The 13,418-nt window shown below is 41.2% G+C and overlaps 1 protein-coding gene across 1 annotated transcript; it reads left to right on the top strand.

Moving 5' to 3' along the window:
- Window positions 1-6,964: 6,964 nt before the first annotated feature.
- MELLADRAFT_84675 (uncharacterized protein) lies at window positions 6,965-7,617 on the top strand (the record flags this gene model as incomplete). The annotated part of the gene is made up of 2 exons (XM_007408185.1): window positions 6,965-7,460; window positions 7,580-7,617. The coding sequence occupies 2 exons, from the start codon at window positions 6,965-6,967 to the stop codon at window positions 7,615-7,617; spliced, it is 534 nt and encodes a 177-aa protein (XP_007408247.1).
- Window positions 7,618-13,418: the final 5,801 nt, after the last annotated feature.

Below are 13,418 nucleotides of genomic sequence, written 5' to 3'. Positions count from 1 at the left end.
TTATTCAATCTTTCTTGTTTCTTTCATTCAATTGCCATTTGTACTGACAAACCAAATTTCTCCATTTCTTCTTCAGGTTATAGGACCACTACCATCCACAACCAATTGTACAAAAGCTTTTGTATGTGATTGTACTTCAATCAGGGTAGGATGAATCAGCTTTCTTTTGAATATTACATTTGTTTTGTCTTGCGTTTTGTATTTGAGTTGTTCCTTTTCTCTTATACATGCATTTCATTGTGTACTACTTTTTTTAATCAATCTTGTTTATAATTCTACATACTTTTTTCAAAGACTTTACAGATATATCAACCTTAATAAGGTTTGTTTTCATTTGAAATATCTTGAGCTTCTTATTCTGTAGAAATCAGTGAGTATTAAGGGACAAGTGAATCAATCATGAGATAAGAAGCTCTTTCTACTTGTGATTTGAGGGGTAAACAGTCATAATTTGCATGATAGATAAGATACATTTTTAATGAGAAGTATAAATAATGAATGAATGAATGAATCAGTAATGAAAATACAAGACAGATGAGTTTGTAAATATAAAGAGATTAAGAATGAGTCAAGAAGAATTGAAAACAATACAATTCCAAAACCAGAAAGATATCCAGTTGCTCAAAGTAAGACAGTGTCAATTGGCCGCGGATTGAAATTGATCAAAAATGGTGGATGAGTGGATGGTGTTGAGCTGGGATGTAGCTCAAAACCACTGGTATGCTGGATGGGGTATTAGCGGTGTACAAACCTACAACCCAAAATGAAAACCCATGAAAAAAACCCATGAAAACCCAACTTCTTCATGGGTTTGTCTGATGGTTTTTTTTCATGGGTTGCCCTGGAAAGGTTTAAACACCCCAACTCCCATCACAACCTAAAGAGTCACAGGCCACTTGTAGATCTTCTGTAGTCATCACTTGAGGCCCTAACCTTACTCCAAGTCTCCACATCTCTCTTTTGGCATCCACCTCAACCATGACTCCATCCACTAGCCCCATTTTCCTTCCAAATTTGAAATTTAGTTTTACAAGTCAAAAGCCTCATCTCTTTCCTTTTAAAATAAAATGATCTTGTTTGAATTCGACTGAAAACAATATGCTTCAGAAGTATCATCAAGTCTTTAGAAGTCAACTTAAGTCTTAGACAGGATCTTTTTAAAATGAAATGATATGTTTTTTCAATTGAAAACAATGTCTTAGTTTCAAAAGTCTCATCTCAAAGTTTTGAAAGGCGACACAGATCAGTTTTTGTATGAAATGGAACGATCAATTGTGCTTTGTTGGAAATAGAACAATCACTTTTGAATTCTTAGTATTGCAAAGGTCAAAACAAACCAAAGAGAGAGTAACTTTGAAATCAGCATACATCAGGTAGACAAGTATCATATATATGTTTTGTGGAAGGACTTGGGTTATTTGGGTGTGTTGTGTTGGCGAGGAAGGGGAGGGGTTGGTTGAGTCTATATCAAACTCAATTTTTTTTTCAACAAACGGGTGGTCAGATCTAGCTGATTTCAACCCATGTGAAATAACCCATAAAAAAACCCATAAAGAACTTGGGTTTTCATGGGTTTTCATGTTGGGTTGTAGGTTTGTACACCGCTATTGGATCAGTCCCCATCTAGCTGACCCGGCTTTGGGTAGTTATTTGAATCAGGGCCAAATTTGCGCTTTTCAGAGAAAATAAATAAATTTTTACAAGCTTTCATGCAAATGCAGTAAGTGTAAACCCTGGGATAATAATAAGTAGAAAACCTACCATATAAGTACTTATTGAGGGTTTAATCTGGTTTTGGGCAAACCAAGTTTGCTCTTAACTTGTATGTTGGTACTAATCATATGATTAGGTTGCCCATGGATAAACTAAATCAGCAAAAAGACATGGTGAAGGAATTCTTAAAAAAAGATAAGATGTGGTAAATATCAAAAGTAGAAACCCGGGTGGGGAGATTTGGATATATGGTAAGTGTGGCTCCTCATATGGCCACTTACAGCTGTTGTGAGAACTATTGGTAACTTTTCAGGTGATGTGTGTTGCCAAGTTTTAACTCGCCAGGCAAAAGCTGGTTCAAAACTCAATTTTGGACTCAAACTTTGCTGACAGTCATTGCGTACAAAAGCCAGCTGTATTGACAGCTATCACAGCCCCCAATCACAAGTCACTGGCAGGCCAGTGCATCCCACCAACCCTAGCAAGTTATGAGCAATTTATGAGAAAGTCATGAAATGGATATCAAATGGAAACATCCATCAATTGAGAATTTGTTGAGAAGTGCTTGGGATACCACCAAAATTGAGATGATGTCATACAGCATCATAAATCTGTACAACCCTGCTCCTGTATCTCCCCACCAAGAATGTATACTTTATTTACCTTTGTGACGTAAATTGACTGAGTTATTGAGGTTTGAAAAAAAATCACAGACAAAAAATACTATTTTTGTACTATACCTAAGCATTGATTCTGGGATATCGTCCAGCTTCATCAATATACATACACAAAAAAATTGATATTCCTTTTGAAAGTATGTTCTTCCACATTTTTTTCCCTTAAAGCCTTCCTGTGTGGGCAGTATTTCTACATGTAATTCCTGAATGTGTTTGCAAGTTTGATTTTCTGAAGTTCTTTGCCCCAAGACAAATCTTGAGGGAATATATTGCCAAAATCATTCTGAATTTGATTGATATACATGTAAATTTTACAAAAATTTCTGCCATGAACTTTCCCATATTCTGTCTAGAATCAAAGAATCAATCAAAATTTTGACTGCTCATGTACACACCCTTCATTTTGTAGTATGAGCCTCAAAGAAAGGGGATCAACTGGTGGATGATGATGATCAAACCAGTTAAGTCGACAACTTTGAAAGCTTGTTTGGCGGGTGTTTAGTTGTGGCTTACATTTCACAGGGAGCCGTATCCACACAAATCAGCTGTTATGGTAAAAGGGTTGTTGAAGGCTTCAAAGATGGTGGGGTTAATATCACAGGAAGTAGAACATGTACACCCACCTGTTTTAATTTCCAATTTGAAGGCGGTGGTAGGTGGCTTGTTGGTCACAGTAGAAAGAGATTTGGTACTTCTGGTGATTGTGTTGATAGTGTTTTGGGGACATTGTAGATTGAGAGAGTTGGTTACAGATGATGAGGAGAGCAGGATGCCAGTGTGGGAAGATGTGTCCTGTTGGTGGATTGGTCTTATGCAAAGATATCTCTTAGGAACACAAAGACGGCCAAACCTGGAAAATGCAATATATTCATATCCAGCGACAAGACTCACAATTAGATGCATTTAAAGTGCTTAGGTTTTTATACCTTTTGGAACCAAGAATGGGAAATGAACTGGTGTTTGCTTGGGGTGATGAAGATGCTGTCACAGAATATAGGAAGACAGGGGCTATGAGGTTGCTTAGGGACATGTGGAACTTCCATTGATCTGAAAGAAAGGGAATGTTATATGGTCACTCATTTAGGATTGGAGGAGCCTTATTGCAATGGAATCTAGGAGCAAGTAGAGAAAAGCTAAAAGAGGCAGGTAGATGGAGTTTGGATGCTCATAAGATTTACTTGAGGAAGTTTGACATGAATCAGATGAGAGAGACAGTAAATTGGTTGAAAGAGTTGAAAATATAAAGTTGGGAAGATTTAGAAGAATTAGCCATATTTAGTGATGTTGAAATGAAATGGTTGAGGTTGATTCAGGAAACTGTCTGATGATCTTTGATAAGAGTTTCTCACACAAGGTGGAGTTGAGACAAACAGAGGTAAAGTAAGTAAGTGGATTGATAATTCATGAGGCGTCTGTACAGATTTGAGATGTACATTTAGAGTTTAATAGAGTTGGAACTTTGCTCATTGCTCAGTGGATGGGATGCAGTAAATCAAACAGAGTTCAGGAAGTTTCTCCAGGGAGATATGGAAGGCCAAACTATGTAAAGGGGGAGAAAGATTGGAGGTGAGTTTGGGGTGGTTTCACTCCTCAGGCTCCTGGCTCACCTCTGTGAGTTAAGGGCTTGAGGCTTAAAACCTTCTCAGGCCTGATATCATTCTCACAGGTAGCTCATACCAGCACAGTTACTATACTTGGCTGGGACGTAGCTACCCAGAGACCACCCCCACACCATGTGTAACACAATAATGGTATTCAAAACTCGAGAAACGGGCCCAAGAAGTGTCAAGAAGTGACATCTAGAAGCTTCTTAGACACCTTCAAGATGTTTCTGGACGTCACTTCTGGACCTTTCTTGATAGATTTGAGACCCCCATCATTCCCCCATCCCCATCAACTCACTTCTGTCTTGCCACAAACACCTCTTAACAGGTGAATATCATTTCACTCTTCACTCTACACATGACAACTTTGACTGCCATTGACATACAACACTTTAAGGAATCAGCTCAGTCTTCAAACCAATCTCCTGGACAAGGGATCTGCCCAACTGTTTGTGTCAGTCATTGTCCTATTCATCTCCTCCATGGTTGATTGGTTTCTGACTTGAAAATTGCTTTTGTTGTCAATTCATCTCACCTTTTATTTGACCAATCACCTTAAGAAAAACAATTATTTTGAATCAGAATTTAGATCAAACATGCATTGACCAAAGGCAAATGATTGATTGAAATTGGACAATCAATTGAAATAGAACGATTGATTGCAATAGAACAATCAATCAAAATTGAACGACCAGTTGAAATCCACCAATCGACCAAAATCCAAATCAAGAACTAACAGGCAATGAATTTTAACAATCAATTTCACCACGCTCCCTATCCCATCTTCCAAAAATGAGTTGTTTGTTGTACCTTGTCCTGGTCACATTGGTACAAATGATTGCATTTAGATACGGCTTATGTAGCTTCAAGAATGGGAATGAGCCAATGATTGTCCTTGCTACTCATAAGTGAATACATTAGCTTGGCATACAAAGCAAATCCGAGTGAAATTCAGTTCTAAGTACATATTTGAGACAGACAAAATACACTTGAAAACAAGCACTGTTTCCCAGATATGTGGTTTGATCATTGATCAGACCAATACCGGAACCGCTCTGCCACATATAGCGGTTTTGGAGCGGTTTCAAAGAGGTCCTGGGACCCGCTGCGACCTTTGCATTACATAGCAGAGGCTGTGCACCGCCTTCCGGGGCCAGAATTTCCCATAGCGGAGTTACCGCTGCAAAACCCAGCCCGGCAGGTTTTTTTTGCTATATAGCGGAGCAAACCTTCATTTCTGGCCGGGCACCGGGTATCTGTATAGAAATCTGATCTATATCAATATACAGACATAGATTCATCCACCCTTCACACCACCAACCCTGTATCAACCCTCAATCCAATTACAAAACAAGAAGCTGGATACTCATTTCAATCAATCACCAATGGCCACCCACACCTGGGCCCACACCAATTCCGGATCGAATTGGACCTTGGCTGGATTGTGGTTCATTTTGGTACAAGTTCTCCAATTTCTGAGAAGGTGAGTATCGAGTTTTTGAACCAAGGTTTTCCATACATAAAAGTTTTCTTTTCTTTTCATTTCAATCCAATCTTATCTTTTCAATCTTCGTTTCTGATTTTTGCATTTTCTTTTATCATGCCTCTCTCAAAAAACTCATCGCAAAGCTCTACGCGCAATAACCTTCAGATTCCAGACAAGTTGTCTAGCACCAGAACACTTCGACCTCCCAGCCCTTCTTGTACTCAGCCAGGGTTCATTGTCCCCCCTGAAGACTTGCGAGTGTCTATCACCATCTCATCGCCTACCGATGAAGAACTGGACTCACTTTCTCATTGCCGTTTCTCCCCTCGCCCACCTCTTGTTACCAACAAGAAATCAAACAACAAATCAAGTAGTGTGGCAGCTGCAAAGCCACAAGCTAAAGGAAAGGTAAGCCTGAATCCCATGGAGTACTGCGTGATAATCAAACTCACAAATGGCTTGCTTTGTTTGCTAGTCTCGATCATCGACTAGCAAGCGTGTCCGATCACCATCGGCATCCTCATCAGCTGCCACATCCCGATCAGCCAAACGAGCCAATGTAGACGTAAGCTAACCTTACTTTCCATGTCTCCTTGTATGATAACCACCAATCGGAACGAATGTAACTGATCTATTGTTTGAATTGTAGCCCTTTGACGTCCCTGATGAGATGGATTTGTCCCAAGGATCCAATATCGAGATTGTTGGATCTACGATTGAGCTCGGATATAATGAGACTCGGAGTGTTGGTGTGAAGAAGCTCCTTGGGTTTTTTTCCCGCCTAAAGTGAGTGAATCTTAATTCTAAGTTGTGATTATAGAGATTTACATTTTGCTAACTATTAATTTGCTAATGTAGGGTCGTTCATCGCTTCTTACATAAGGCACGACGTGTGAGACATGTCCATGAGGGTGGTAACTTCAAGAAGACTTAAGAGATAAATCCCCGAGATGAGGAAAGGATTCCTTGGTCTAGACCACATAGAGAAAAAGGCTAGACCTAATACCTTTCGGGTTGTTAGATGACGACATGTCCCAATACGCATCTATGGGTCGAAGCACTCCCGTAACTCCGCCTCTAATAAAGAGGCGAGAGCCCTATAAGGTAGAGACTCCCCCCAGGCATCTAACACCCTTGTTCCCCGGTCGTATTATCTTTTCAAGTCTTCTCTAATCTCATTTTAAATCACATCATCTACTATTAATTAATCTCAATAGTTAAAGATTTCTTACTTTTAGTTTTTTTGCAGTTTTTCACTTTACGAAAATCAATCTTATTTTATTTAAACTCTTATATACAATTTATCCTTATTCATCAAATCTCCTTATACACATATTCAATCTACATCGTTCAGACTTAGTCTAGATTATTCGAACAATATCACATCTAACTCCAAACCCTTATCCTGAGAATTTCTACTTTAAACTCCCACCTTATTTCGAAGCACCCATTCAAATTCTTGTCAATCTTATCTACCTTCTAACATGTCAACTGCTGAGAAACGTGCGATACGAGCAGCGAGAAGAGTCAGAGGAGAAGTACCAGCAGAAGACGCTCAACAAGGTCTAGCCGCTCCAGCAAACCCAGCGAGATCAGTACAACCGGCATCTATCGACGGTCAAGAACTGGGCCATGACGGCCTAGCTGAAGGTGCGGACGAAGACAGAAACACTGACAAACAAGAGGACAAAGAGGATGACCGAGGAGGACAAGCCGACATAATTGATTTGATCGGTGCCGAGTCCAAATCACAAGATTCTCATGAAGAGCAACACGCAAATGATGGTCGGCACAAAGGAGACGGGTTTGAGAGAGAAGATGTCAGAGGCGAAGAACAAGACGAACCAGATCACCCGTCAGATTCAACGTCAGATTCATCCGACTCATCCTCATCATCCTCAGATAGTAGCGACGCTAGCTCTACGTCATCAGAGGAAGGAAGTGACGAAGATGGTTCAGATACAACCTCTTCATCCTCAGGTAAGTTTTTGTGAAACATTGAGATGGTTACGAACTCTCCTTTCCCTTCTATACTTTCCATCTATACTACGGAGAAAAGTCCATTCATTTGGAAAACAAAAACTCCCCAATATTCCAAGAAATTCCGATACCACATCCCTCATTATTCCCAGACTAAGGGCGTTATCCATTATCTCCTTTTCCTACACTACACATCACCAAAAATTCATCCGTGTATTCTCCCATAAGACGACGTTACATTCCGTCAGAAGACGAAGCTCCATTCCGTCGATATTCCATTCCATCACAACCTCCACATTCACAATAGACGATGAATTTCCGTCATCACACTGTCATGATATTACGCATCAGCGACGATTTCCTGCTTTAGTAATCACTGAATTCAAAACCTGGAAAATGATAAGTCATTGACCAAGAGAACCTTTTTGTTGTGATTTGGTCTTTTTAGACAGGGAAGCGAAAGCGAAGAGAGTGAAGAAACTCAAAGCGAAGTTGAAGAAAGCGAAGGCTAAAGCGTCAAAGAAGAAAGATAAGTCAAAGAAGGAGAATACAACTAAGAAGAAGCGAGATAAAACTGGTAGATCTGGATCGGAAAAGAAGTACAAAGAAAACGGGATACGCTTTGAACCAGAAGCAGACACCACTTCTACTCTCGCTCACCTTCAACCTTACTGGTTGAACGCACTAGATAAATTAACAGAACATATACCTTTGACGGTATTATTTCAACCCTTTGTGAACAAGGACAGAGACGAAAGTCAAAAGAAGTAAGGTTGAAGTCCCGTTTATTTCAGACAGCCTGAGCTCAATGGAACAAGAAAAGAGGCAGAAGACTAACATGTAACTTTTGACAGCCAATCTTCCTCTTCAAAGACGTCTAGAAACAGAGGTTTAAACGCTCCATCAGAGTTTACCTTGAACTTCGGAGAATGGTTTGAAGGCATAGGATTGTTACGGGAATATCTAGAACTATATGGCTTTAAACGACTAGCTCAAGATTTAGAAGGACACGTTAAAAACGTTATGGATCTCAAGAAGTCCTCTGAATGCTGGATAACAGCTTTACGTTATGACATAGCCTTTAGGAAAGCACTGTTCGGTCACAGAAAGAAAGGATCGGCTGTTAAAGGAGGAGGTGCTTTAGTTCCGAATCTGGTCCAACAGGCAAAGGACAGATCAGCACGATTTCACGAGTCGAATTTCGGTGATTTGAACCCCTATGCGTTAGGAGGAAAACTTCAGTTCAAAGACCCTGAAACAGGGGAAAGGTTGTAGTAAGTTAAACAAACATAACATTATTTATTTTAATGGAAAGATCAATGGAAACTGACACAAAACGTATTGGAGAATAGCCAAGCAAACCAGACAGGGATGCAAGGGAATCATCAGTTCAGAGACAGTAACACGCTGAAAAGACGAAGAACCCCACGAGACTACGGGGTACCATTCAACAGCCAAATGACCACGAGCCACCTTGGGGCGAGACCAATTGTCAGAATGCCAATGGTCCATAACCCAGCCCTTCCCCAAAGGCCGGTTACGGCTCCGATCGTTAGAGGAGGCCAAAGTTTTAGAGGTGGTGGCGGTGGTAACCGAGGGAGAGGTGGACCATTGAGACCTAGACACGCAGGGTAAATTATCAGATACATGCGTTTTTCCCTATCCCCATTCTTGTGCTGTCCTTCCACTGTCCTTCCTTCTCCAATACTTGCAACAGAGACAATCTTTAGAGTTTCCTTTTTTACAAATCTTTTAGCCAGATAACAAACTTACTTCTTTAGCCATTCTTTATTATACATTTTCTAACCTGTCGTTCCTGCTGTTAATTATCCTACAAACCAATTTTTGAAATTTGAACATTGAAACAATCTTTTTGCCCTTTTTGCCAAACGCTTTCAATCCCGCTCAAAGATCGAACGAAGTCCCAATTCAAAGAGCGAGAACGACGCAGAACGAAGCATTACACACTTGAATGATAGGTGCCTCAATCTACGTAGAGAACCCGGGGTATAACAAAAGACAAACAAACCAGGTAAAAGGAGAAGTTGAAAAGCAGGAAGAACAGAGAAAACCATGGCCAGATAAGGCATCATGCGAAATGAACGTCGAAAAGTGGGAACTGGAACTGAAGTCAAAAGGCCTACTACCGAAATACAAATTTGTATTAGAAGGTTTCAGAAATGGATTTCATCAAGGCATACCGGATCACAAGATTATGGGAATGGAACATTTTGTGCCCGACAATCATCAGTCAGCTTTACTAGCCAGAGAAAAGATAGAGTCAAATTTGGAAGAAGAAGTAAGAGCAGGAAGGATGTTCGGGCCGTTTGACTTAACAACAGTAGCGTTATACTTTTCATTCTTCAGAAAAAGTCCTCTAGGGGCAGTAGTGAATGGAGATGGATCTTTTAGACCGATAAACGATCTATCATACCCGAAGAACGATAAATTAATTCCAAGTGTAAATTCATTCGTCGACAAAAACGATTTTAAAACAAGCTGGGACAACTTTCAAATTGTTTCGACCTTTATATCAGAATCAGAACTAGAACTTCTTATAGCCTTATTTGACTGGGAAAAGGCTTATAGGCAGATCCCAGTACATCCTTCACAGTGGCCTTATCGTTTAATATCAGACTTTAACAAAAAGATTTATGTTGACACCAGAATAACCTTTGGTGGAGTCGCTGGATGTGGAAGCTTTGGAGGTCCAGCGGATGCTTGGAAAGAACTGGTGAAGAGACACTTTAATCTGGAAGAAGTTTTTAGGTGGGTGGACGACAATTTACTAGTTAAAAAGGCAAGCGACCCTTTGAACATGGACGACATAGTAAAATTCAGTTTGGAACTAGGCGTAAAAACAAATGAAACAAAATTTTCACACTTTAAAGAAGAACAAAAGTACATAGGGTTCTTATGGAATACGTCAAACAGAACTGTAAGATTACCAGAAAACAAGTTAAAAGCAAGAATCAAACAACTGGAAGAATTTTTAGAAAAGAAAGATTTCACTTATAAAGATGTAGAAAAAATGAACGGCAAACTATGTCACGTAGCGTGCATCGCCCCCCAGTTAAGGTGCTACTTACAAAATAACTATAGGTGGTTGCGGGAATGGTTTGATCGATTCGCAAGAAGAAAGATGCCATCGTCAGTCTTGAATGACATGAGAGTGTGGCTAGCAGCCTTGAAAAGTTTCCCGAAACTACACGTCATTAAAAAGAGAGAAGTGGAGGACATAGGCTGGGTAGGAGATGCGTCGACGTCTTTCGGAATTGGAATCATCGTTGGAAACCATTGGGCGCAGTTCAAGCTTCGAGATGGTTGGGAAACGCCACAAGGAAAGCCAAAGCGCGGGATAGCGTGGTTGGAGACAGTGACTGTACGACTCGGACTCCTAGTGGTACAGAAGTTACGTAAGATAGGAGGAGCTCGGTTTAAGGTCTTGACAGACAATACAACAACCGAAGGAGTATTACGAAACGAAAAATCTAGGGACTTTTGGGTAAACGAAGAGTGGAAAGAAATTACAAACATTCTATTTACAGAAGACTGTCAATTAGAACAACAAAGAGTAGAAACAGAAAACAACGACGCAGACTTGTTATCTAGGGGCTTAGACAAGTCACGGGCTTGGTTCTTACAAATTCATTTAGACATACCGAGAGACCTTTTACCCTGGCTGGAGGATTACAAAAGCGTAAGACAAGTGACCCAATTTTAAGTAGACGAAAGACGTACAATTGGTGAGTTCTTCAAACACATGTCAGTCAAGCCGAAAGAAAAAGAAGGGGATGGAAGTTACTAACGAGAGATCACTCTCACGATACGTTGAAAAAAGACAGCAGATAAGATACCACATCGCAATTTGTTCATATAGGTACCCAACAACCTTCACACCTTCACGTATCATTAAATAAAAAGAATCCTATCCCCAAAAAGAAACCTGTTTAATTCACTCTACACAAAAATTTGTCTCATTATTCCTAACAAAACCTAACCTTGAAAGAAAGGTGAGTAGTAAACAGACTATACGCCAGCGAGCCTGCGAAACAAGAGTGCTGATACCTTTGTCTCCGTCTCGACTACTCTTTTCGCGAGTTGCAGAAAAATATGAAGGATCTAGCTCCCTTCGTCTTTAAACGACAACATACCACAACGCCTTTCGAGAACACAACGACACATGATAAGGGCAGGTTGGTCTCTTGCAACCGTTCAAACTTACGCGTCGGGAGTGAAGAAATTCAAAGTCTTCACTACATCACGGAACCGACGAGCTATACCAGCCTCCTGCAAGACGGTAGAACTCTTCATCATCTGGGCCGGACACAACTTTAATAAGAAAGCCACCAATAAGCCGATAAAAGTGAAGACCATACAAAAGTACCTGACAGCACTTTGAACCTGGCACTCCTTCCATGGTTTCTTCTTCCCAGAAATCCAACTGACTCGGCTGAAGTCGATCTTACGAGCTAGTGCAAAACTCGAGTTCCGAGCCCCTCCTCAAGAAAACAAGCGGCTCCCAGTAGCACCTAAGGACTTGATAACCCTGATAGGCAACATAGCGGAAAACGAAGTCGATGCGAAAGGCTTAACAGCACTGGTACTTACTGCCTATTGGGGCCTCGCACGCCTAGGAGAACTCGTGTACGACACCGCGACTTACGAGTCCAAGAGGACAAAAGGAGTGCTGAAGTCGGACCTGACCTTTTTATCGGTGGATGGTGTCGAGATGGCTCGAATAGCTCTACGAGAGGCAAAGACAGCCGCGCCAGGAGAACTCCAATATCTCTCGTTACGCGCGACCGGCGGTGTCCTATGCCCAGTCGAAGCACTTAGACGTCTAGCAGCTTGCTTGGAAAGGGTCAAAGATCCACGCTTATTCATGACGTACGGGAAAGACGGGACCACTGGGATAACACAAGCTACTGTCGAAAGGACGCTGAAGAACGCCTGGGGCCCGGCTTCTCACAAATCGGGCCATTCGTTCCGAATAGGCGGGGCAACCTTGCTGACTAGGGCAGGTGTTGCCACAGAGGACATCAAGACTCTTGGTAGATGGACCTCCAGTTGCCATAAGTTGTACCAGAGAGAGTGGAACGAAGGCCAGTGGGAAGCAGCTAAAAGAGTCCTACTTATTACTGGGGATACCATCCCAAGTTTTCCTTAGGCATTGTACTTGTGCCAAATGTGGATGTCCTTCTTTATGCAGTAATAGTAAAAATTTTTGTATCACGTCTTTTGTGTTTACGTCTCCATTGACTTGTTTTACCGAGTTTATTTTCAGAGAGTAAAGCGGCTCCAAGCTGGGACCCAGTAGTGGGGCGACCCTGCCAGGCTCAGGACTGCATCCCAGCTCAGAGAGTAGGGGACGACAGGCCACGCTCCCACTACCAGGGAAAGAAAAGGGCGATCAGGTGAGAACGTCTCTCTAGCAAAGCCTAGAGAGACTCACCTGTCACCCTTTATCTGAAACTAACTTTTCGTGAGAGACTCTCCCTAGGAAAGCTCCACGAGAGGTTTTATGCCCATACTCTTTGAAACAGCAATTACCTTGATAGCTAATAGCTGTAAGGTATACACTATGCAAGAAAGTAACTAAAGAAGAAATCACTCTAAACAAAATGGATCGCTTCTTACATAAGGCACGACGTGTGAGACATGTCCATGAGGGTGGTAACTTCAAGAAGACTTAAGAGATAAATCCCCGAGATGAGGAAAGGATTCCTTGGTCTAGACCACATAGAGAAAAAGGCTAGACCTAATACCTTTCGGGTTGTTAGATGACGACATGTCCCAATACGCATCTATGGGTCGAAGCACTCCCGTAACTCCGCCTCTAATAAAGAGGCGAGAGCCCTATAAGGTAGAGACTCCCCCCAGGCATCTAACACCCTTGTTCCCCGGTCGTATTATCTTTTCAAGTCTTCTCTAATCTCATTTTAAATCACATCATCT

The sequence above is a fragment of the Melampsora larici-populina genome (assembly GCF_000204055.1).
Source record: "Melampsora larici-populina 98AG31 unplaced genomic scaffold MELLAscaffold_11, whole genome shotgun sequence".
NCBI classification, from domain to species: Eukaryota; Fungi; Basidiomycota; class Pucciniomycetes; order Pucciniales; family Melampsoraceae; genus Melampsora; species Melampsora laricis-populina.
Note: the sequence above shows the minus strand (reverse complement) of the source record. Positions and strands in the feature narration are given on the sequence as shown.